A 26732-nucleotide genomic window follows, 5' to 3' on the forward strand; every position below is an offset into this window, starting at 1 on the left:
CCCTTGTCTGACAGTCGGTACCCCAGGAACTCCACCTCTCGAGCATGGAATTGGCATTTCTCCAGCTTGACCTACAAATGATGCTTCTTCAATCTCTCTAGCACCTGCCTGACATCTTTCACGTGCTCTGCTTCATTTTCAGAGAAGATCAAAACGTCCTCCAAAAAGGCCACGTAATTCTTGTACAGCAGGGGCCCCAACACGTGGTGTGAAAGCAGGTGGATCCCAATTGCAAATCCAAATGGCATGATGAGATACTCAAACGCCCTCAGCGGGGTGAACATGGTCGTCTTCCATTCGTCTCGCTCTCTCACTCTAATCAGATTGTACGCTCCCCTTAGGTCCAGTTTGGCAAAAAAAATTCCCCTGCCTCGCACGCGTCAAAACATTGTCAATTCTGGGCATGGCGAAGGCTACGGGTTCAGTTACCTTGTTCAAGAGGCGATAATCCACTACAAAGCGATGCTGATTCGTCGTTTTCTTGTCCACAAAGAATACTGGGCTCCCCCCTACTGCCTTCTATTCCCTTATGAACCCCCTCTTTAAGTTCTTGTCAATAAACTGCTTCAACTCTTGCATCTCCTGGTCAGACATGGAAAACAACTTACCCACCGGCAACTGGGCCCCCGGAAGCAGGATGATTTGGCAGTGTAATGATTATAGGGGTTGCTCGTGCATAAGTTGTCGACAACCCTGGCTAGGTTGCCTGGTTAAACCTTTCCTGTCTGGACAGCTCTTCACCCCGTAGCTGTTCAGTAGCTAGCAGAATCCGTCAGTGGGCATTTTTTGAACTTCTTCCAGCATAGAAGCTCTTTGACGCCAAGTCTCCACCTACTCTCCCTGCGCGGAAGTCTTCTGCGCAGGGTGGGTGTGGGCAGTGGAGGACCCGTGCTCTCCCCGCTCGTCTCCGGCAAGGAGTCCTGGAGCCCACTTGCCGATTCCCCCATCTGCCCCCCTTTATCCCTGGTGTTACGCTGATTTCCTTCCCCAGCCGATGAGCTGCCCCTCTCCCTGCTGGGCCCTTCTCCTGCATCGCTTTTGAGCCTTGCCTCCGCCTCTGGCTCCGATGGCAGTTCCCTGACATCCACCTCCCCCCCAGGACCCCCTCCACCCCCGGCCCAACCTTTTGATCCAACTTCGTCCCTTTCCTCGGCCGACGATGCAGGGAATCCCTGGAAGGAGCTGCCGCCATCCTCTGAGGATTCAAAGCCCGCTTCCCACCTGCTCCGATCTCTTCCCACGGGGTGGGCCTCCCAGTCTGATTCTTCTCACTCTGACGCTTCTCCTCCCTCCTCTTTGGACGCAGGAAAACCCACAAAGTCCTCTTTGTCGTCTGTGGTTCCAAATTGCTCCTCCCAGAATCTTGCTAGTGGTTTTCGTTTATCTGGGAACAGGCTGTGGAACTCCTCCACAAGATACCCGTCATTGATTGCCTCCGCGGGAACCCACGTGTTTTCTGACCTGGGTTCTCCCTCCCAAGCTACCAAGTACTCCACCTTGCGCCCTCGCCACCTTGAATTGAGTATTTCCGTGGCCTGGTTGTGGTGTTCCCTCTCCTCTACCTGTGGGTGTGTGGTGACATCTCCCTCCCGCCTCGGGAATTTCCGCCCCTCCCTGTACGGTGAGAGTAGGGACCTATGGAACACCGGGTGTATTTTCATGCTGTCAGGAAACTTGAGCTTGAATGCCACTGGGTTCACCTGCTGTGTTACCTCAAAAGGTCCCAGCCGCCTCGGCTGCAACTTCTTGCACCCTCCCTTAAAGGGTAACCCTTGGGTTGACAACCACACCCGGTCTCCCACCTGTATGGCTTCCCCCTCCCGACGGTGCTTGTCTGCCTGCCTCTTGTAAATTTCCTTGGCCCGCTCCAAGTTCATCTTGAGTTGCTGGTGCAAGGCCTCCATTTCTTCCACAAACTGCTCTGCTGCAGGTACACTCCATCCTTCCTCCCCCCTCCCCAGGAAGGCCCTGGGGTGACACCCATAACTGGCCATGAACGGGCTCATTCCCGTGGACACATGTTCTGCGTTATTGTACGCAAATTCAGCCAGCGCTAGTTTCTCTACCCAATCGTTCTGTCTCTCGCTGACGTAGCAGCGTAGGTATTGCTGGAGTATACTGTTCGCTCTTTCTGCTTGCCCGTTGGTTTCCGGGTGTCTCGCTGTTGAGAAGCCCACCTCGACCTGCAGCAAGCTCATGAGCTTCCTCCAGAAACAGGAAGTAAATTGTTTCCTGCGATCTGAGATGACCCTCGAGGGAGCCCCATGCAGCCGGAAGATGTGATCCACAAACAACCTGGCTGTTTCCTCTGCCGTCACCGCATGTGAGCAAGCTATGAAATGGCACATTTTTGTCAGTAGATCAACTACTACCATGACTGCTGACTTCCCCCTTGACTTTGGCAAATCTGTCATAAAATCAATGGACACCACCTCCCAGGGTCTTCCCGGCGTGGGTAAGGGTTCCAGTAACCCTGCGGGGGCAGCTCTCTCCCCCTTTGCCTTCTGGCAGCGGTCGCACCCCCGTACATATTCCCTTACCCTTGGCCACCAGAACTGCCTGGTGACAAGCAGCATGGTCTTGTGCTGACCAAAGTGCCCCGCTGTTGGGTTGTCGTGGAGTTGTTTGAGCACCCTTCCCCTCAAGTCCTCCCCCGGTACGTACAGCGCCCCCTTATAGTACAGTAGCCCTTCCTTTTCCTCAAACTCTCCATGGTTTTCCCTTCCTTCCCGGAGTTCCCTGATTTTAGTTTGAGCGAACTCGTCGTTTCTAGTAAGCCCAGCCAGTTCTCGTTCCCCAACCAACACTCCCCCCCACACCCATCGGTTCTCAGGGAACACGTGTCGTACTTCTGGCGGTCCCTCTCCTTCCATCCGCTCTAACGTTTTCCTCTCCCGGCACATACCGGATCTCAAAGAAAACTTGGAGAACTCCTGTGCCCATTGAATCTGTCTCTGGTTGAGTACTCGCGCAGTCCTCCAGTATTCCAAGTTCTTGTGATCCGTACAAAGCTGGATCTTGTGCTGCACCCCTATTAGCAGATGCCTCCATCGGCGAAACGCTGCATAGATTGCAAGCAGTTCGCGGTCATACACCATGTAGTTTTGCTCCGACTTGCTCAGCTTCCTCGAGAAAAAGGTGCACGGCTTCCAGCCCTGCTGGGCCCCTGGCTGCAAAAGTACCACTCCGATGGCTCAGTCGGATGCGTCAGTCTCCAGCCTCATGGGCTTCTCCAGATCCACGTGCAGGAGCTGCTCTTCCGAAGCAAACACCTTCTTCAGTCTTTCAAAGGATTGCTGGGTCCTTTCTGTCCAGACGAACTTCTTTTTGCTACTGAGACAATCTGTGATGGGCACTGTCAAGTGGGCGAAGTTATTGATGAACTTCCTGTAGAAGTTGCTGAACCCTAGGAACCTCTGCACATCCTTCCGGGTTTTGGGGGCCTTCCATTCCAGTACCGCCTGCACCTTGCTGGGGTCCATAGCTAGGCCCTTGTCTGACAACTTGTACCCCAGAAACTTGACCTCTCTTGCATGAAATTGGCATTTTTCCAGCTTGACCCACAATTGGTGCTTCTGCAGTCTTTTTAGCACTTCCCTGACGTCTCTGACATGTTGCTTCTCATTGTCAGAATAGATTAAGATGTCGTCCAAGAAGGCCACACAGTTCTTGTACAGCAAGGACCCCAACACGTGGTGCATGAATGCTTGAAAGCAGGCGGAGCCCAACTGTAATCCAAATGGCATAACTAAGTACTCAAAGGCCCCCAGGGGGGTGAACATGGTGGTTTTCCATTCGTCCCCCTCCCTCATCCTAATCAAATTGTACGCTCCCCTGAGGTCCAGCTTGGTAAAGATTTTCCCCTGCCTCACCCATGTTAAAATGTCGTCAATCCTAGGCATTGGGAAGGTCACGGGTTCTGACACAAGGTTCAAGGCCCGGTAATCTATGACCAATCTAGGCTGATTAGTATCCTTTTTGTCCACAAAGAACACCGGACTGCCCCCCACCGCCTTCGATTCTCTTATGAAACCTCTCTTCTGGTTCTTGTCAATAAATTGCCGCAACTCCTGCATTTCCCTGTCGGACATGGCGTACAGCTTGTCAGCATCGCCCTTGAGCCAGTGTCACCAACTGGACTCATCCACTTCAGCCCCGACTGGGCTAGGCTAGCTGGGTAGCACTTCCAGAGACCACCTTCTGCACAGGAACAGGTCAAAGTGCTGTGGACTCACAGCTTAGAGTTGTGAGCACCGGATTCACTTCCACAATACAGTCGTTGCACAGCAGAGTATAGCAGAGTCTAGCAGTGTATAAACGACTCAGAGAGCAGCTCTGTAAAATATCTTCTTTTATTCTATAACTACAACTATAATACAAAACTATATACAGAGCTAAATAGGTCTAAGCATAAATGAATGCTGCACTGAGTGTCTGCAGCTGCTCTTAGCAGCAACCTTATCTCTACACATGATCTCTAACACTCAGTGTCTCTCTCTCTCTCTCTGACACACTGACTGACTCACTCACTCACTCACTCACTCACTCTGACTGACTGACTGATGTGGTGCTGGAGCTGAATAAATAGAAAGCAGAACACTGCTCCTCTCTGGAGAATCAGCAGACTCGTCAGGAGATTCTTGGATATGGGAGGGGTGAAATCTCCTCATCTTCCCCCATTTCATCCGACCATTTCAAGAATCTTTAATATAACTGCAACCACTCTGTGTCCATTAGGAAAGAGTTAAAACATAAACCTCAACCTGTAACTCACACAAAATACACATTGTGAATACACAAATGAATAAGCAGCTTCTAGAAAAATCTTCACACACATTTCTTCCAGTAGCTCGTGACAGTCAGAGACCCCTGTTTGCAACTCAGCAGCTCCCTTCGTGTCACACTTCTTTCCACCTCGCTGGAGAACATAGCATCCATCGCCTGATAAAATTTCTTCAGGTCTTTCAAAGCATCGTCCCCTACTGCTATGGGCGGCCTAATCCATTCTCTAGCCCCGCCCTCAAGGTGTCCGATTAAAAACGCAACTTTCTCTTGGTCGCTAGCAAGCTCCCCTTCTTGTAATTCCAACACGTATTGTATATCTGTCCGGAATGTGTTGTAATCTTGGGGCTTTCCTCCAAACTTATTCACTAGCCCTGGGACCTTCCTTCCAATCGGGGTGGCTCTGTCCTGACCATCCTGTGCTTGCCTCTCCTCCAGCCAGGCTGACAGCGGAGCAATGTGCACCTCAAGGTCTCGGTTCCTCTCAATTAGCCCTTGCACCATAGCTTCCTGCTCCATCTCCGCGGCTGGTCCGGTCTGGTTCATCACGGCTACCCTCAAGCAACGTCAGGGACTCTCAGATTGCTGTTTCACAAATTGCTTCCCAAACTGCAAATTAAATAGGTTCACATATAAAAACAAATTGAACAAAATTACAACCTCCCACCACCCTCCCCCAGATAAAAACAAATCTTCAGTTTAAGAGATATGGGGCATGGTGTCGGGGATCCAGCAGGGTGAGACGCTTGGGAGTGGTCTGATTCTGAGAATGAGGCTGATTCTGAGAATGAGAGATTGCAGCCTCAGGCAAGGCAAGGGTGGGTTTACTTAGCCCCCCTTCCTTCTGAGGGATCAAGATTGAAGGAGCAAGCATGTGTTTGAGTACTGAAAGTGGTTTGTTCAAATCTGCCTAATTAGAAATGTCAATTTGTATCTGAGAGGAAGAAATGTGTGTAAGGGAAGATTGCTGTAAGGGTATCAGTTGGTTGCTCGAGAGCAATCAGGCAAATACCTCCCTGGTCTGTTGTAAAGCCTTGTTACTGGTGCCAAAACCCCCCCCAAAAAAACCTTCACCATGCAGAGCACCACTATTCCATAGCTCGCTCATTCACTGGCAGATTCTGAGAGTGGGCGGTCCTTAAACCTTCCCAAACAGAGTAGTTTTTTGACGCCCAGTCTGCGCTTCCCCTCTCTGTGCGGAATCCTACTGCGCAAGGAGGGCATGGTAACGGAGGACCTCTCTCCTCCCCGCTTTGTTCAGGCAAGGTGTCCTGGCACCACCTCACCTCCTGCGAGCCCTGCAGCTCTTCTCCACTAGAGGCGTGGCTACTCTCCTCCTCTGATCTTTGGGGGCTCTCTGTAATCCATCCGGCTTTTCACCTCCGGCCCCTGAGCTGATGGCAGTTCCCTGACAGCATCAAACCACTGGGTTTGTTCCTCAGCCAGTGTGGTGTAGTGGTTAAGAGCGGTAGATTCGTAATCTGGGGAACCGGGTTCGCATCTCCGCTCCTCCACATGCAACTGCTGGGTGACCTTGGGCTAGTCACACTTCTCTGAAGTCTCTCAGCCCCACTCACCTCACAGAGTGTTTGATGTGGGGGAGGAAGGGAAAGGAGAATGTTAGCCGCTTTGAGACTCCTTCGGGTAGTGATAAAGCGGGATATCAAATCCAAACTACTCTTCTTCTTCTTCTTCTTCTTCTTCTTCTTCTTCTTCTTCTTCTTCTTCTTCTTCCTAGAAGGTATTTTCAGAACTTGAGCAAAATCCTGTGGCTCTGTACAATTAACATGACACACTTTTGTTGCACCAAAAGTCAATTTATCAGGGGGAATACCCTTGGTAGTCCGTGTGGACCTTCTAGGAATAACCACTGGGCTTTCCTTCTCTTGTTGCTCCTCCAGTTCATCATTTTGTTGTTCCTCTGATTCACTCCTTGTGGCACTTTGCAAAGTGTCAGTGTCTGAGGGCAAATTTCCCCACTTTCTAACCTTTCCTCAGCAGCTGCCTGCCTAAGAGGCTCCTGTGGCTGTACTGAGAGAGGAATTAAAATACTAGGATTGGCATGAACCTGTTCCCACCTATCCAGTTCAGCAAATTCAGCATTTTGTGAAATGACTACTCACCCATGTCCCAAAGCAAAACGATAATGCCTGCTAGAATAGCCCTGATAGCCCTGATAGCCAATGAAATGTAGCTTTCTGGTTTTAGGCTCACCTTTGCGTCTCATAGACTTGGGGATATGAACAAAAGCCCAACTCCCCCACACATGTAAACCTGCACAATCCGGTTCCTTCCCTAAAAGCATTCTGTAGGGAATATCACCCGTGGCAGTAGTGAAAGTACGGTTCACTAAAAAATTGGCAGTCAAGACAGCTTCTCCCCAGAGCTTTGCATCATTTTGCAATCCAGCATCAGTTAACAACTGTCCTTTACAATTTGTATGACACCCACACGTCTCTGCAACTCCATTTTGCCAGGGACTATTTGGAAATGTGAGACGATGCATTATTCCATGGCATTTAAGCCATGCCTGGAAATGATTACTTAAATATTCGCCTCCTCGGTCGGTTAGCAGTTTAAAATGTGGCCTTTGAAAATGTCTTTCTGTCCATACCTTCCAGGACTTAAAAGCATCAGCACATTCTGATTTGTTTCTCAATAGATATAGCCATGAATACCTTGTTTTATCATCCACAATAATTAGGCCATATCTAGATCCTTCCTCACTCTCTGGAAAAGGACCAATTAAGTCAGAATGTACAAGTTGCAAAACATGTATAGAAATTCTATCACTTTTACCTGGTATTGGTTGCAACTTTGAGTTTGCTTGCTTGCAAATAGCACAATCAAGGTATGTGCTGCACTGGTTAACATTTAAATCTTTACATACTTTTTGCATGTTCTCTAGATATTTGAAACTTGCATGCCCCATTTTTCTGTGCAAAGCATGGATGCAGTTTTTATGTGGGCAATTAGAGTTTTGCTGACATAGTTCAGTTATTAACACATCCTTTTTTCCAGCTTTAGGTCCCTCTGTGACCCCACCACTTGGCGGAGAATGCTGTAAAGGGTACAAGCCATGCACCATTTTTGTAGAAGCAATTACCTTGCCCTGCTTCTTAATCAAACATTCATCACCCCCTAAAATAAATTCAAAACCAACATTGGTAAGGCACGAAATTGACAATAAAGAAAATTCTAGTTCTTCAACAAACAATACATCCCTCAATTCTGCATCTGGGCACAGCAAATAACACGTACCTATACCTGATAATGGACAATGCCATCCATCAGCAAGACAAATGCTGTTCTTGACTTTTGGCAATTTGCTGAGTGCTGCAAAGCAGTCAGTGCTGTTCATTATGATTCTGGCAGAGCCAGAGTCCAAAATGTAGCTGTCTGGAGAAATTTTTCTTTTCTTGCGGCTGCCGAGACGAAATGCGTCCGCTTTTCTTTCTCATGTGGATCGCTCGCTTTTCCTGGGTTTTTCACACAGCAGTCTTTCCTCATGTGCCTGAGCTTGCCACACTGATAGCATTTCTTTGCCAACATGGCACGATCCGTGGAGCATTCTTCGGTCCCATCTCTTCCTGACAATCTGGGCTTCTGGTTAGCAGGGCGACTCAAACTCCTCTGGTCTGCCTTCTCACTCAACTTTTCCACACACTTTTCAGTTTCCTCCTGTAGACAGGTTGTTACATACACCATCGATAAATCTTCTTGCCTCATGCTTTCAAGAGAGGGTATCACAATATTAAAGCTTGGTGGGAGACTGGATAGCAGGATATAGACTTGATCCAGGTCTGGAAATCTTTTACCTCTCCTTTGCAACTGGAGGAATAACATGCGCAAAGTCTGAAGGTGTGTGGTTAAATATCCACCTTGAGGTAGCACAGTTCTGTACAGCCTCCTAGTTAGTCCAATTATTGAACCAGCACTGTCAGACGGGTGTATCTGACGTAGACGATCCCAATATTCTTTGGCAGGGTCCAAATCTGCAAAGAGCAGGACCTGTGGTTCCTCTAGAGCCAACAAAATGTGCACTCTGGCTCTATCATCCTCTTCACGTTCCTGCTCAGAAGGTTGTGGATTCAAACAAGTTTCCACACAATGCCAAATTCTATCACGTTTTAGAACCAGTTCAAGTTTGAGAGCCCAAGTCAGGTAGTTCTTACCATTCAGACATTCCATCTGGGCAGTGTTGCCAAGATTAACAATAAACCGCGCAGGTTGCTGAGCTGACATGGCTTCTGCTCCTTGCTGCACCGGGTTTGCTTTTTCGGTACGCGGCCTCACCACTGGACCTTCAGTCCCTTCGAGGTCCTCACCAACAGCACCCTGATTCTCCAGCTTTAGCAATTCACCATCCATAAAACACTGGGTCCCATAACCTGACATGCAGCGTAAATTAATAATGCAGAGTTTTAAAGAATAAAAGCTTTACTGAGTTAAAATAAACTTCTTCATAAACAACATGGTTCCAAACAGTTTGATTGAGATTACATACTGACTCTGTTCACAGCTGAAGCAGACAGACTCTCACTGAAATCTTACAAAGAGCACAAAAAAGAAACTGGCTGCTGAGTCACATGTCAGAGTGACTCATCAGTTAGCAGTTAGGCCTGAATAACCTTAGTAGGCCCAAATGATTGTGCAGTCCCAGCACTTCCCAGCCTGCTTTGCTGCTTCTGCTCTCATGAGTCTTTGTCACATGACAGTTAACTACACAGCTTTTAGAAGTCATCTGAAGGCTTTCCCTGACCGGACAGCCCTTACTTCGTGGCTGTCTTAATCACTGGCAGAATCCGTCAGTGGGCGTTTCCTGAACTTTTTCCAACATAAGAGCTCCTTGACAGAAAGTCTCCACCTGGATTCCCTGCGCGACAGCTTTCTGCGCAGAGTGGGCGTCCCCAGGGGAGGTCCTGAGCTCTCCCCACTGGTCTCGCTGGAAGCGTCCCTGAGCCTTCCCTCTGACTCCTCCTCCTTCCCTTCTTCCTCAGCGGACGCTCTCCCTCTTTCCCTGCTGGTTCTCTCCCCAGCATCCGAGAGCCTCTCCACCCCCCTGAGCTCCGATGGCAGTTCCCTGACATCCACCTCCCCTCCAGGACCCCCCTCACCCTCGGTCCGCCCCGTTTCTTCGGCCGGTGATGCTGGGAACCCCCAGAAGGAATCTTCCCCATCTTCTGAAGACTCGAACACTGCTCTCCACCTACTACTATCTCTTTCCACTGGAGAATCTTCCCAATCCGATTCCACCCCTTCAGACACTTCTGCTTCCTCCTGCCCAGAGGCTGGAAAACCCGCAAAATCCTCTTCATCATCTGTGGTGCCAAATTGCTCCTCCCAGAATCTTGCTAAGGGTCTGGGCCTCCTTGGGAACCTGCGGTGAAACTCTTCCAGGAGACACTCATCCTTGATGGTTTCCGCTGGCACCCATGATTTTCCGACTCAGGCTCCCCCTCCCAAGCCACTAGATACTCCACCTGTCTTCCCTTCCACCTTGAATCTAGTATCTCCGATATGTGACTGCTGCGCTCCCTCTCCTCTACCTGTGGGTGTACGGGAACCTCTCCTTCTCGTCCCTGAAATTCCCACCCTTCCCGGTATGGTGAGAGTAATAACCTATGGAATACCGGGTGTAGTTTCATGTTGTCAGGCAGTTTGAGCCTAAAGGCCACCGGGTTCACCTGTGTTACCTCGAAGGGTCCCAGTTGCTTAGGCCTTAATTTCTTGCAACCTCCCTTGAACGGTAACCCTTGAGTTGACAACCACACCCGGTCCCCCACCCTTATGGTCTCTCCTTCCCTCCTGCTCCTTTTTGCCTGCCTTTTGTACACTTCCTTAGCCCTCTCCAAGTTCATCTTAAGCTGTTGGTGCAGGGCTTCCATCTCTTCCACAAACTGTTCAGCTGCGGGTACACTCCATCTCTCCTCCCCTTCCCCTGGGAAGGCCCTGGGGTGACACCCATAATTGGCCATGAACGGGCTCATCCCCGTGGACACATGCTCCGTGTTATTGTAGGCAAATTCGGCCAAGGCCAATTTCTCTACCCAGTCATTCTCCCTCTCGCTGACGTAGCACCGTAAGTATTGTTGGGAGTATACTGTTCGCTCTTTCCACCTGCCCGTTGGTCTCCGGGTGCCTGGCCGTCGAGAAATTGACCTCTACGTGTAGTAGGCTCATGAGCTTCCTCCAGAACCTGGAAGTGAATTGTTTCCCTCGGTCTGATAAAACCCTCAAGGGGGCGCCATGCAGCCTGAAAATGTGTTCCACAAACAGCTTGGCGGTTTCCTCCGCCGTCACCGCATGCAAGCAAGCGATGAAATGGCACATCTTAGTTAACAAGTCGACTACTACCATGACGGCAGTTTTGCCCCTTGACATGGGCAAATCAGTCATAAAATCTATGGACACTGCCTCCCATGGTCTTTCTGGTATGGGTAATGGTTCCAGTAACCCCGCGGGTGCCGCCCTCTCCCCTTTGGCTCTCTGGCAGCAGTTGCACCCCCTTATATATTCTCGTACATCTTCCCTCACCTTTGGCCACCAGAACTGCCTGGTGACTAACAACATGGTTTTGTGTTGCCCAAAATGTCCTGCCGTGGGGCTGTCGTGCAGTTGTCTGAGCACTCTATTCCTTAAGTCCCCCTCTGGTATATACAATGCCCCCCTGTAATACAGTGCCCCATCCTTTTCCTCAACCCCCCCGGGTTTCCTCCTGCCCCCCTGAGTTCCCTGATCTTGCTTTGGGCGTACTCGTCGTCTGCCGTTCCCTCTGCAAGCTCCCGTCGCCCTACCAACACTCCCACACACACCCATCGGTCCTCGGGTATCACATGTCGTTCTTCCAGCGCTCCCTCTCCTTCCAGGTACTCTGGCTTTCGGGAGAGGGCGTCTGCTCTGACGTTTTCCTCCCCCGATATGTAACGAATCTCAAAATGGAACTTGGAAAACTCCTGCGCCCACCGCACCTGTCTCTGATTGAGTACCCTCGCCGTTCTCCAGTATTCCAGGTTCTTATGGTCCGTGCACACCTGGATCTTGTGCTGCACCCCTATCAGCAAATGTCTCCACCGTTGAAACGCTTCATAAATAGCCAGCAGCTCCCGGTCATACTGCTCCGACTTGTTCAACTTCCTGGAAAAAAAGGCACACGGTCTCCAGTCGGACTGGTTCCCCCCCCCAGCTGAAGCAGTACGGCCCCCACCGCTCTGTCCGAAGCATCGGTCTCCAGCCTCATTGGCTTCTGCAGATCCACGTGCAAGAGCTGCTCTTCCGAAGCGAACGCCTTCTTTAGCCTTTCAAAAGATTGCTGCGCCTCCTCCATCCAGACGAACTTCTTCTTGCTACTGAGGCAATCTGTGATGGGTGCCGTTAATTGGGCAAAGTTTTTGATGAACTTCCGATAGAAGTTTCCAAACCCCAGTAACCGCTGCATGTCCTTCCTGGTCTTGGGTGTCTTCCATTCCAGTACCGCTTGTACCTTGCCCGGATCCATAGCTAGGCCCTTGTCTGACAACCGGTACCCCAGGAACTCGACCTCTCAGGTGTGGAACTGGCACTTCTCCAGTTTGACCCACAGCTGGTGCGCCTGTAACCTCTTAAGCACTTCCCAGACATCTCTGACGTGTTGCTCCTCGTCCTCCGAATAGATTAACACGTCATCTAGAAAGGCCACGCAATTCTTGTACAGCAAGGCTCCCAGAACGTGATGCATGAAAGATTGGAAACATGCTGAACCCGCTTGTATTCCGAAGGGCATAACGAGATACTCGAAGGCCCCCAGAGGGGTGAACATGGTGGTTTTCCATTCATCTCCCTCCCTCATCCTGATCAGATTGTATGCCCCTCTTAGGTCCAGCTTGGTGAAAATCTTCCCTTTCCTCACCCTGGTCAAAATGTCGTCAATCCTGGGCATAGGGAAGGTCACGGGTTCCGACACCGAATTCACGGCCCGAAAGTCCACTACCAGCCTGGGTTTATTAGTGTCCTTCTTGTCCACAAAAAACACTGGACTGCCCCCCACCGCCCTTGATTCCCTTATGAAACCTCTTTTTAGGTTCTTGTCTATAAATTCCCTCAACTCCTGCATCTCCCTGTCCAACATGGCGTACAGTTTGCCCACTGGCAGCTGGGCTCCTGGGAGTAGGTTGATTTGGCAGTCAAAGGGCCTATGAGGAGGCAGTCTATCCGCTTCTTTCTCACTGAAGACATCTTGCAAGTCAGCGTACTGTGGTGGTACCTGCCCCTTCTCTCCCACCGCCATCCCTGCCACTCTGGCTATTGCCATCCTCGGGGTTTCCCCCCCATGGCAGTGTTCCAAGCAGTGAGCTGACCCGAATGAGACCGTCCGCTGGTGCCATCCCACTAACGGATCATGTAGCGCCAGCCAGCTCATTCCCAGTATAATTGGCGGTCCTGCCAGGGTGGATACGTGAAAGGCAATAATTTCAGTGTGCCTGGCAATCCTCATTCTCATGGGGGGCGTCTGGTGTGTTACCTCCCCTCCCAGGAGTTCCCTCCCATCGATCGTCGTGACTTGTAAGGGACTCCCTAGTGGCAGAGTCTGCAGCTGGTGCTCTAACGCAAATTCTTTGCTAAGAAAATTGCAAGAATTGCCTGAGTCCAACAGCGCCTTTATCTTGAGTGGGTGGCCGTTGGGGAGCTCTAGCACCACTTCTATGGCGATGGCTGCTCGGGGGGGCTCTGGCTTGGGCACATTTACTGGTTGTTTGCCTGGCTGCTGGGCCCTATCGGCAGCCAAGCGTTGGCTTTTCCCTGCTCCTTAAGCCCCTCCTCCTCACTCCCGGCCGCCCCCACCATTCCTTGCCATGCTTTTCTTTGAGGGCAGACCCTGGCAAAATGCCCTGGCTGTTGGCAGAGGAAACACTTCTTGGCCGTTTTCCCCTCCTTCTTCCGAACTTCGCCAGAGTTTGAACCCCCCCCCCCCGCACGCGCCTCTGATCTCCATTGGCTCCACTGGTGGGGAAGGTTGCTCTGGTATTTCAGGAATGCGGAAGTCATTCCAACGCTCTCCTCTGCCTTCCCGCTTCTCTAGAGCCCGTGCTTCCTGCCGCGCTCCAATGGCAAGCACAGCCTTGGTCAGCTGATCCATCGACTGCGGGCGGGGCGCACGGGAAAGTTCGTCTTTTACTGCGGGGCTAGGCCTTCTTCAAATAACATCTGAATCGGTTCTGAAGTCAAATCCCACCCAAGTCGGTGTATGAGCATGGCAAATCGCGACCATTACTCTCTGACTGATTGTTTCCCTTGTTTGCACGCCATCAACTGCCTGCATACAATGCTCTGCTCAATCTGGCTGGAAAACATCAGATCCATGGCTGCAAAGAACTTCCTCAAGTCTTTTAGGGCATCATTATCAGATGCCATCAGTGGTCTAACCCACTCTCTGGCCCCAGCCTCCATGTGTCCGACAACGAAGGCTACTCTCGCCCCCTCGTCCACAAAGTCATCATATTGCAGATCCAGTGCATACTGCACCTCTGTCTTAAAAGCCTAGTAGTCCCTCGGATCGCCCCCAAACTTATGCACCAGTCCCGGTACCTTCCTTGAAATGGGGGTGGGTTAGGGGGTGGGTTATGTTGCTCATAATGCCCCCTCCACACAAACAACGTCGGTGACTGACGGATTGCTGTAATGGGATTAGGGGTTGCTTGTGCGTAAGCGCCGAACCGCTCCAAGCTGAGTAGTTGGCTAAAACTTTCCCTGACTGGACAGCCCTTACTTTGTGGCTGTCTTAATCACTGGCAGAATCCGTCAGTGGGCGTTTCCTGAACTTTTTCCAACATAAGAGCTCCTTGACAGAAAGTCTCCGCCTGGATTCCCTGCGCGACAGCTTTCTGCACAGAGTGGGCATCCCCAGGGGAGGTCCTGAGCTCTCTCCACTGGTCTCGCTGGAAGCGTCCCTGAGCCTTCCCTCCTCCTCCTCCTCCTTCCCTTCTTCCTCAGCGGAAGCTCTCCCTCTTTCCCTGCTGGTTCCCTCCCCAGCATCCGAGAGCCTCTCCACCCCCCCCCCGAGCTCCGATGGCAGTTCCCTGACAATATATATATATATATATATATATATATGTATGTATGTATGTTGGAAGCCACCAAGATTGGCTGGATCCATCCATTCAAATGGATGGAGTTCAAATAATAAAATTATCATTATCATTATTGTTGTTGTTATTATTATTAACATTAAGCAATTTAATGCAAGAAAATAAGAATACTCTATCTCATATATTATCTTAAGCATCATGATTGCTCACATCAGTTCACATTTTAATATGGTTCCATTAGACATCTTAAACATGTCCTGACTGTTGCCAAGACAGGCGCCAGTTGTACTGTAGAGCAGTTATTCAATACCTGGTGGAGAGTAAAGACCTGGATAAGGTCAATGATGACAGTGGAGCACAGACATAGGTTATACTTACGGAGTGTGCACGCAAAAGTGCATGGGAAAGAAAGGAGGAATGTGAGAAAGAAGGAGTTTTTTATTTAAGAAAGAAAGATAAAAAGGCATGTTCTTTGTAATTTTGCAAAATATACTCATTAATCACATGAATCTCTGATGTTAATGTTTTATTGTCCTTCCTAGTTTTCAAATGACTGACGATTTGGGTAGATTTTGTTGGCGGGAAGCTTTTATACTAGGGATAACTGGAGCAGATATCCCCCCCCCCTCCAAAACCCAGGTAAATCTACAGTATTTCCTTATGCAACAATGGCAGAATGAAAATCATATGCAGAGAAATGGTGATATGAGGTAGTACCTACCAAAAAATAAAAGGGCAGCTGAAATTGATAGAATATGTTGAATTGGCAAGTTTGATGTGCAAAATCAGAGATCAGAAAGACCAATTTTAAAGAAGATTGGGAAATTTGTGCAGAATACTCAGTGTAATTTATTTATTAATATTTTTGCTGAGCACTTTGGGTCAAAAGGAAGTATTTTAAAGCAACTGCTGTTGAGACGTCTCATTTGGAATCTGATAGACAGAGCCAGTCAGAGGACGATTTCATTCTTCTTATTGATCTATCCATTTCAGTGGAGATTGCCTCATTGTAGTCTCGCAACAATATAGTATTATAGTCTATGTAGTCAATATTTCCTCTAATGTATTTCCTCTATGTAATTTCCTCTATGTAATGTAATGTAATTTCCTCTATGTAATCAATATTTCCTGTAATTTTTTGTAAAGGTCTGCTTTCTTTTTGTTTTGGTGCATATATGCCGACTATGATTATTTTTTCTCCTTCTATTTGTACTTGTATTCCTACTATTCTTCCTTCATTATCTTTAAATATTTGTTGTGTACTATATTATTTTTGACATATATAACAACTCCTCTCTTCTTTTCCATATCTGAGGAAATGAATTTTTTATTCTTTAAAACTCTATTGTGTTTCCATGTTACGTGTATTTCTTGTAAACAGATTATGTCTATGCTTTTTTAAAATAACTCATATTCATTTTTTTTGCTTTATTATTCATGCCATTAACATTCCATGATATAATTTTAATTGTCATTTTGATTTATTTAATTAAATACAATTTTATTTTATTGTTTACACTTAAATATCTGCCTCTTCTCCCTCTTGTTCTTGTTTATCCTCTTCACTTTCCTGTTCCCCTCCCTCCATCTTCCCCAACTCCTTATATCTTCTCTCAAATTTCTGCATTTCTTGTACTGTCTTAATTTTAAATTTTTTGACTTTAGAATAAAAGGACACACACCTTCTGGATGCTCCCATTGGAACTTTATTTTGTTAGCTGTTTTTTTCCCAATTCTTTGTAAACATTTCTCTTGCGTAAAAAACGATTGGGAATATCCTTAAACACCACAATTGTTTTCCTATCTATAATCAATTGTTTTTCTCGGCTCTTCCTCAGAATAGTATTCCTCACTTCTGGTGAGTTAAAGATTGCTAAACAATCTCCAGGGTATTTTTTTTTTTTTTGTCTTGCTTGGACCAAGGTGACTTTTATTCTGAAAAACATTAGTCACCATGTAATCTAGCAATTTCTGTGATCAGTCTTTCTCTCACATTCTCCCCATCTTTCTCTGGAAGTCCGCGAGATTTCAAGTTCTGTGCTTTTTGGTTCATTTCAAGAAAGGCTAGATTGTCTAATGTATTTTCTTGTGTTTTTGAAAGTTCTTCTATTTGCCCTTTCATTCTTTCCTCTTCTTCTTTTGTTTTCCCTCACTTCTATTTGCATTTTTTTCCGATTGTTCCTCTACTGTTTGTATTTTTACTTTCAATTCCTTCATTTGTCCTGATAAAACTGAAGCCACTTCCAATAACTTTTCCCCAATATTTTTTTTCACTTTCCTTTACTTCTCTCTTGATTTCTCTTATTTCTGCCAATATTTCTGCAAAATCTCCCTCCCCTTCTATCTCAGCTTTTGATGTCCTTCTCTCTCCTGTTGTTATTTTTGCTGTCTTACTCATGTTTCTTTAATGAATAATTTCCCCCCAAGATGCAGTTCCACTAACTTCCACTGGGGGCTTTTTTATTATTAATTTTTTAAGAAAAATTTTCTTTTACAAATTATATAAACACACTCATATTCAATATAATACAAATTTTTTAGACTTCCCCCGCTTCCTCCGCAATCCTCATACTTTTATATTTATTCCACATTTCCTTTATAACTGTATTGCCAGTTTATAAATCTTTACAGCTCTTTTCCCTTTTACAATACCCTTTCTCATTCACAAAGCCTCTTTAAATCCAACTAGCGTTGTCTGCTCATCACAAATATTTTCCAGATAAGTCGTTAACTTTCTCCAGTCCTGAGTGAACTTGTGGTCTTTTTGGTATCTGATTTTTCCTGTCAATTTGTCTAGTTCAGCAAAGTCTATCAGTTTCCGTCTCCATTCTTCCAATGTCGGTAGTTCTTCTTGTTTCCATTTTTGGGCCATTAAGATTCTTGCCGCAGTCACTGCATATTGAAAGAGTTTATAGTCACTTCTATTAATTTCTCTTCCTGTGATTCCTAACAAAAAGGCTTCTGGTTTCTTCACAAACGTATATTTAAACATCTTTTTCAACTCATTATATATCATTTCCCAGAAACGTTTTACTTTCTTACACTCCCACCACATATGGTAGAACGACCCTTCCCTTTCCTTACATTTCCAACATTTATTACATGTTTTATACATTTTTGCTAGTTTAACGGGAGTGATATACCATCTATATACCATTTTCATAATGTTTTCCTTTATCGTCATACATGCAGTGAATTTCATATTTTCCTTCCATACTTTCTCCCAATCTGCTAACTGTATATTATAACCAAAGTCCCTGGCCCAATCACTGGGGGCTTATTTTACCCTGTTTGCCGAGACACTTATTTTCTCTGCTATTCCCTCATTCACTACAGGGTATCTCTATCCCTCCTACTTCCTCTTTTATCACACAGTCGTACACAATGATAGTCCAAATTTCCTCTCTTAATAAGCAACTTAACTCAAACAAGTATACAATCAAATACCTCATATAGTCAATATCTGTCAGAATGCATTCCATTTATATCAACACCTTGTGTTTCCCCAGACCTCAGTCCCCCTCCTATTCAGTTCACAATGTTAACGGAAAAATCCGAGGGCTCCCTTGGACAAAAACAAAGACACTAACCAGGATTACTTTGAGCAAGACAGCAGCCTGTAGGCTTGGCCTTTATTGATCTGTTGCAACAGGGTGCTCCCCTCACCTGCAGGAGAGAGGAGGGACCCACAAAAATGGTGTGCAAGGCCTTTTAAAGACTTTTGAAATTGCCACCCTGTAGATCAAGACCACCCCTAGAAACATCATACATACATCACAGAAGGGGTGTAACCTAAGACCACCCCTCAGATACATCACACCTACATTACAGAAAAGGCAGTCTAAAACAGAAATTTGAATATTGTTTTTCTCCTGTTGTTTATCTCCTGTCTGGCAGGTTATTTGATTGGATTGCCTGGGGAGCCTGGCCACTCTTTTGTAGTGATAAATATTTAGTTCCTGGGCCATGTCACAGGCTCACACCCTATTCAAACACAGACGTACCCTTAAGACAGGATTTGTGAAGGAAAAGACAATGGGGAGTTTGACCTTGAAGAGAAAACATTTGCTCAGTTTAGGAATCAAAATGGTTCCAGGTTGGCCTTCCTGTGCTGATCTATGTATGTGCTTGGTTGGTACGCTTATGAACATTGCCATATATCTAAGACCATAAAATTCCTATCACAACAATCAGCTCCGTCGTTCTGCACAGCATCACATAGTTGCAAACAATAGGAAAGAAGAAGTAGCAGTTCTATTTCCTCCTCTGTTCCCACGTAGGGAAGGTTGCAAAATGTTTCAAATTGCTCAAGTCCCATACTTGTAAACATTGAGAAGTAAAGTGCAAACGATGTCTCTAAACTCTCTCCAATCCAAAACCTCCAGTAACATCCAGTAGCCATGTTGTTACAATGTTGTTACAGTATTACAATGGGCCTTTACGTTCGATAGTGTTTCCAACCTGGTATTCCCAAAAGCGCCTTAACGGTACATACAAAGTTCTGAGTGCCATGTGACAAAGACACATGAGAGCAGAAGCAGCAAAGCAGGCTGGGAAGTGCTGGGTCTGCACAATCATTTGGGCCTACTAAAGTTATTCAGGCCTAACTGCTAACTGTTGAGTCACTCTGACATGTGACTTAGTAGCGGATTCTCTTTTGTGCTCTCTGTAAGATGTGAGAGTCTTTCTGCTTCAGTTATGAACAGAGTCTGTATATAATCTTAGTCAAACTGTTTGGAACCATGTTGTTTATGAAGAAGTTTATTTTAATTCAGTAAAGCTTTTATTCTTTAAAACTCTACATTATTAATTTACGCTGCGTGTCACTGAGTTCCTCACAAATGTACTGAGTTTCACGGGTATTTGAAACACTGTCCTATATCTCCTAATTAAATATATTTGTTTAGCTTTTTTTTTTGTCTCTTTAGCCCTTCTAGGAGCTGAGACTCTTTTCCTTCTTGTTACTCAGCAGACGTTCTTTTTAAAACGCTGACTCACGCATACTGATTTTTTTCCCTTGCCAAAACAAAATAAAAAAATTCCTTCCAGTAGCACCTTAAAGACCAACTAAGTTGTTCTAGGTATGAGCTTTCGTGTGCATGCACACTTCTTCAGATACACATTTTTCCCTTGCGTCATTTTCTCCACCAGCATCAGGAAGGATTTCCTTAGCTCCCAAATTGTTATAACTCTCCCCCGTACCTCCTTATTCTTTTGCTTCTGTTCTGCTTTTTCTTTTGTATTGGGGTGTGGGGGTTTAATCTTCAGCCTCGGAATGCTTTACTGCTTCGCCTTTCGGAGCCTGTGGCATCGCTTTGCAGGTCAGAATGGATCCTAGCATTTGTATCTTCAATCCTGCGTCCTTGCTGAACCTTGACAGGTCCAGTATGCACACAGGAGAGACGCCTCTGAACACAGCCAGCCCCAAGGATTTAACTCCTCGGGTTATAAGGTTCACTGTTGCCCTAGCGTAATCTCTTTTTGCCTCTCAAAACTCAGGGCCTCTCCGGAGAGTTGATCCTGCACTCCTTCAAATGGTGGTGGTAAAACTGGAAGTCCAGAGCCCATGATTTGAATAACCTGGGTCTTAGGTAGGAATAGGACTCATGTCAGAAGCCTTGGAAATCTTGGGCCAGGAAGTGCACACAGCTCCCTCCATTCCTGACTATTGGGTTAAGCTGTGTGGTGATGTTTTGAACTTCAGTCAACAAACACATGGGGTATGTAAAAGTGAAGAGCCTTACATGGAGCTGGATGCTTTGGTGGCTGGACTTGAAATTCCTGAATAGGGCACCACTAATTGTGCCAACCTAACCCATAAAATTGTTCTTGGTGTTCTGATAGATATCACATCTACATGGAAGTCTGCGTTCTAATTGTGAAACAGTTCATCAACCAACCTACAACTGGCTGTGTATAGATACCACTGGTGGAGTTAAACAGCAGCAAATGCTGACAGTTTAGGCGCAGTGTTTGCTTCTCACTCTTTGGAACGGAGAAATGGAGCTTCTTCAGAGCCTCCTGCTGGGGTTGATTGGAGTTATAGGGATTCCTTCCCTGTCTCTCCTCTCCTGGGCGATTTACTATGATCTTTCCAGGAGTGAAATTCCACCTGGATTTGACAGTCCATTAAAGCTTCGAGGTCTTCACTGTCTTACGATAATGGCATTCACTGCGGTAAGTTGGGGACTGAATGAGCCGTTAGTTGAGCCAGCAGGTCCTTCTTATGTTCTTATGGGAAAGGTGATTAAGAAATGTATTATTATTATTATTAGAGTTAATAATACTTATCTGTAGGCACCAGGCAAAAACATTTGTATATATCTCATAAAGGTGTTATTGGTTTGCTTTGTTCTTTCATTGTGTATTTTGGGTTTTTATCTTGCCTTTTTTTTTGCTGTGAACCACCCTGAGATCCTTTCATGAAGGGCAGTATATTTATTTAATTAAAAATAATAAATAACAGTTTATATATTTAAGTAATTCATATACTGCTTAATCCAACATGCATAATGAAATCAGTAAAATCAATGAATTCACTTGAATATATATATATATATTATCACATTCAACAAGGGCTTCCTTTCAGCCTATAGAAGGACACACATAGAGAGAAAAAGTCATATTTTCTTTACATCATGGTTTCTTCAGGAAAGCACATATTGCCTCATAGGCAAGCAAGGAGATTGTGGATTGTTTCTCCAAAGCTTAGCTTGTTTCCCAGCTTCTTTTGCCTCTGTATCTTGGTGGATGTTTGGGTTGGGGTGACCAATTCTAAGCTGACCAATTGAAATTAATGGTCTTGGCTAACATGGGCTCATTCATTTCCATGGGTCTACTTAAATAGGACTTATTTGGATACCACCCACTGTGAATAGGTTGCAAATGTCGGCACTATTTTCATGAGACTGTTCCTTTGCCCAACAGGGGAAGTGTCTTGAACTGCTGGGTGTCTGCAGACAGGTTGCCGTTATCCGCTTCCTCCAAAGTTTTTGGAATCCAAGAGCGGATCCCAGCCTCTCTTCCAAAGATCTGCTTTTCGACGGGGTGCCTGTGAGGGTTTATCAGCCCAAAACACCATCTGCTGGCCCAAGGAAAGGATTTGTGTTCTTCCATGGAGGTGCTGGGATGGTTGGGAGCATTGGTAAGAGATTAAAGCTGTGAACCTATGGACACTTATCTAGTGGCAATTCCCATTGAACTCAAGTAAGCCAATGTAGAATCCTAGAAATGGTGTGAAACCTCTATTGTCAAACCTCCAGCCAAAGAGAGGTCGCCACCTCCCAAGCAAGGCAGTTCCCTGTCAAACAACTCTTACCATCAGAAAGGTGTTCCTAATGTTTAGTTGGAATCTCCTTTCTGGGTAGAAGTGCTTCAGTCATCATTGGAAGAGAGGTTTACAGGGCTGAAATACAAGAGTGTTGGTGGTAGTTCCTGAAGAGACAAGGGGCACACGTGTGCTTTGGATTTGCATGTATTAATTTATACACATGGACCCTCTTGTTCTCATGGCTTCCCAGATCCCACCTCTATAGTGGTCAATGGTCAGGGAACCGGGGAGCTGCACTCCAGCAAGCAGCCCCTGGGGGAAGGACAGATGCCCCCCACTGCTGATACTGACTCATTCCTTTCATAAAATTCATATAACACTTGATTTCATAGAACCTCAAAAAGGTTCACAAATATGTATCTAATAGGTTGCTATTCCTGATTGCTCTGCTTACCAACCCAGCCACTATCCCACCCCCAGCCACCCACTCATTTACACCTGACCAAATCCCACACTCACCCACCACACCCACATGTGTGAATTTATACATAGTGATAATTAATACATAGGTCAACTTTCCGAAACCCATAACCCGAAACTGGACCTCCGCCAGGTTTCCATCTCACAAAACCAATCACAATTTTACAAGTTGGCAAATAGCAGTGCCACTTTCAGGAACACAAAGCAACAAACTTCTTATCAGAGTTCCCCAAATCGCCTCCGATCACGCCTGAAATTTCCCCATGCAGGTGAGCAGAGTGCTGTTGCAGCCAGGCTCTCTTTGTGGGCTTCCTGCTGACATTTGGTTGGCCTTGGGGGGAACACAAGGCTGGGCTGGCTGGGCCTTTGGCCTAATCCAGAATGGCTCTTTCCCATCTCTTAGGGACAATATGAGTGGTTGAGAGAACTGGACTTGCACCAGGTTTCATCTCACAAGACCAATTGCAATGTAATATGTTGGCAATTAACAAGTCCCATTCAGTAGCCTTCCATTGCAACAGCCTATGAAGCAGGAACTGTGGGAGGAAGGAAGGCTAGGATCAAGTTGCACATGAAGAAATTGGGAGTCAGGAGACTGGTGACACAACCTCCTGCAAGAGCTTGCTATTGCTACAGACATTCATATTTGGGGGAATGGGGGCACCTTTGCCCCTCCAAGATCTTGCTTCCTGGAATACAACTCCCATGCTCCCTCACTTCAACAGCTAGGCAGTTTTCTTCTAAGGTGGAATTTGGGAGTTTCTTACAACAAGTTTGTTTTTCCTGTTTTTCCTGGCTCTGAAAATTGCAATAGGTTTGCATATATGAATACAAATGATAACATGTTAATTAAATGAAAGCCTGCAACTCATGGATCTGTGTGTAATGATCTCAGGCAGACAAATAGCTCCGGTAAGAATTAATGAGGCTCTGGAAGATTTATGTACGTTTATTTACAGTTCAAAATCACAGGATGTGGCTAACGCCTGTCATTCTTGGATATGACGTGCTCAGTCTGAGTTTCCGTTTCTCAGACAGCACAAAGGGAGACAAGATGTGATCCTTCCCCTTTCCCCCTTACTTAGCATTTTCACCTTCCACTCCAACCTGCTGCGAGGAGAATTTGGGCATCCCCCCCCTCGCTGTCCAGCAAAGATTCCTCTGAGAGCTCTACTCTAGTAACCTCTTCAGGGCATCTCCCCCCACATTCTGAAGCAGCAAACTGCCTGCCTTTGTTACTCTGCCAGGTGGAGATATTTTTTTGGGGGGGGGGGAAGAGGTTGTAATTTGATTCATTTTGTTTTTATATGGGAACCTATTTATTTTGCATCTTGTGAAGCAATATGTGAACCCAAAGTCAGTCTCTGACACTTACAACGCAGCACTCTAGCAATGGGATGTGCACGATGCATATAAAGGCTTATGTCAGTGAATATTGCATGTACCAATATCTTATGTAAGGGAATATTTCTTTGCAAAAATGTGCTTTTTAAGGCAAGTTTGGAGGGAGCAGTGCTTCTGCCTAGCAGTTGCTGGAACCCTGGGCAGGTAGAGAATGGAAGGTAAGTGTGGAAAAATGAGAAAGGATTCATTCATTCCTGCCTGTGACTCCTGGGAGTTGCAGTCTCACAGCATGTAGAGCAGGGGTAGCCAACCTAAGGCCTGTGGGCTGGATGTGGCCCAATCACCTTCTCAATCCGGCCCACTGATGGTCTGGGAATAAGCGTGTTTTTACATGAGTAGAATGTGTCCTTTTATTTAAAATGCATCTCTGGGTAATTTGAGGGGTCTGCCTGGTGTTTTTACAAGAGTAGGATGTGTGCTTTTATTTAAAATGCATCTCTGGGTTATTTGTGGGGCATAGGAATTCATTCATCCTCCCTCCCAGATAGTCTGGCCCACCACATGGTCTGAGGGATGGTGGACTGGCCCACAGCTGAAAAAGGTTGCTGATCCCTGATGTAGAGCAATGGAAGCCAAAGGTGTCATTCTTCGGGTTCTGCTGTGACTTATGTCCATGCATTTCAGTGGGACTTCTGTGAATGCATCATCCCTGGGTTGTGAAACAGCTTCCTTTCTTTAGGTATATCTGCCACATAATTGTTTCCCAATTTTGAATTTCCCTCCCAACTTGCTAGCATTCTACGAAGATGTCTGCAGCAAGATTGCCAAGGAGACTGATTCAGTGGTTGTGTCTGTTGGGTAAGTAAACACAACCACATGGCCTTTCGTAAGGAAAGTGTGTAGGGGCCCAGCATGCTGCTGTATTTCAGGCTGGCATCCCTTGCCATATTCCCTACAAGAGAAAGAGGCTCCCCATGAAAGCTGTCAATGTTCCACTCTGTGATTGAAAATCAGTGCTTCATGTGCTTAAGACATGAACACGCTCGCTTCCATGGGGGGACTATGAACTGGGCATAAGGCCTTGCACAGCACCTCTAACCAGGGCCTCCAGATCAGCCTCAACTGATCACCCAACCCAGATCCAGCCTGGAATCAATCCAGGAGTGGGGCTAATGTTCAGTTAGGGCTTTTAAATGTATAATCAGGAAGAGACTGGGAAACGCCCCCTGCATCTAAACAGGAGGAGGCGGGAAAGTTGCAAGTGGCAAATGGTCTTCCACCAGCTGGATCCAATCCTGCACGGTTCTGCTTCCCCAGCGTTCCCTACACTCTTTTGCTAGCTGGAAAGTCGGTTTTTTAAGGGCATAAGCCAGCTGACTTTCACCTGCATTGTATCTGCTATAACGGATCCAGCAGGCTCTTCTTGTAATCCTATGTGATCATGAAAGTGTTTGGAAAAGATTCTGGAAGCTTACCTCTTTGCTTCTGTTTTATTCTGCAGCTACCGCCTGTCTCCTGAGCATCTTCCTCCCGCTCAGTACAAGGACTGCCTTGCTGCTACCATACACTTAATTCAAAATGCAGCTTCCCATGGGGTGGATCCCTCCAAGATCATCGTTGGTGGGGACAGTGCTGGGGGCAATTATGCTTGTGTTGTTGCCCAGAAATTGGTGGAGAGATCAGACCTTCCAAAGCTACGGGCTCAAGTGCTCATCTATCCGAAAACACAGGCTATGGACTACAACCTGCCTTCCTATCAGCAGAACAGTTCAATGCCCATCCTGTTCCGGGAAAACGCTGCTTACTTTGGATTGAAGTATATTGGAAAGGACACTTCTTTGTTAGGCCAGCTCCTGAAGGGCTCTCATGTGCCAGATTCAGTGAGGCTGAAATATGGGAAGTGGGTGAGTCCAGACAACCTTCCAGAGAGATTTAAGGGGAGAGGCTACAAACAAGTCCCACTTGCTCCTTATGAACCTGATGTCTATAGGCAATTGGCAGAGGCTATACTAGGCTATTCTTGCCTTTTTGCTGAGGACTCTGTCATCCAGAAGCTTCCTGAAACCCTAATTGTGAGCTGCGAGTACGACGTAGTACGAGACGATGTACTGCTGTACAAGAAACGTCTGGAGGACCATGGAGTGAAAGTCAGTTGGTTCCATGTTGAGAATGGGTTTCATGGGATTATAAATTTCTTCAAAGGATGCATCTTTGCATTCCCCGCTGCAGTTGAATTAATGGACAGCATCATAGACTTTGTTAAAAACTTATGAGAGGAAATCCCTTGAATTTGTGAGCCATTCATAAAGAGGGGAGAATCTGCCAATGTCAGCTTCTGATAGTTTCTCATTTTTCCAATCTTCTTTTCAGTTCTTCACAATTCTGTAGAAATATGTGGTTCTTTGGGGCAGCGGGGAATTCCTCATGAAAATTCACCAACACTTTAGTGTGAATTTTCACCAAGAAACATGATTAGTTCATATGGATTACAAACAATTTGCTCTAATATATGTCATTTCTATATTGTTTTCACTAATATATGCATTTTATGGACATTTCCTCTTCCATTTTCCTTTTAATACACATTAGTTGGCTGGAGATCTGCACTGCTAATGCTGTTCTAGGCTGAATCAACAGAATTATAGTGTCCGGCGAAACGGCAATGGCGGTCCTCTTCACGCTGTGAAGAGGGGCTCCGCGGAAAAGGGTCGTCCGCTGCGGCAAAGCGGAGACCCATCAAGAAAAACCGCAGGCAGAGTGAGCCTGCGGCCGTGGGACTCGGCGGGTGCCAG

General features: G+C 46.5%; 1 protein-coding gene across 2 annotated transcripts in view; it reads left to right on the top strand.

Moving 5' to 3' along the window:
• Window positions 1-26446, top strand: part of LOC309346882 (arylacetamide deacetylase-like 3) — a 76474-nt gene extending 50028 nt beyond the window's left edge. The window contains exons 1-4 of one of the 2 annotated variants that reach the window (XM_081871198.1): window positions 20293-21023; window positions 21774-21990; window positions 24735-24798; window positions 25442-26446. In XM_081871198.1, coding sequence (XP_081727324.1) covers window positions 20847-21023; window positions 21774-21990; window positions 24735-24798; window positions 25442-26213 — 1230 coding nt within the window. In that variant the 5' untranslated portion in view covers window positions 20293-20846 and the 3' untranslated portion in view covers window positions 26214-26446. Of the gene's footprint in view, window positions 1-20292; window positions 21024-21773; window positions 21991-24734; window positions 24799-25441 lie in introns of those variants that run through there. The other variant, XM_081871199.1, reaches the window with a different exon arrangement.
• Window positions 26447-26732: the final 286 nt, after the last annotated feature.

This window comes from Podarcis erhardii (genome assembly GCF_964252035.2).
Source record: "Podarcis erhardii genome assembly, chromosome: 7".
Taxonomy (NCBI): Eukaryota; Metazoa; Chordata; class Lepidosauria; order Squamata; family Lacertidae; genus Podarcis; species Podarcis erhardii.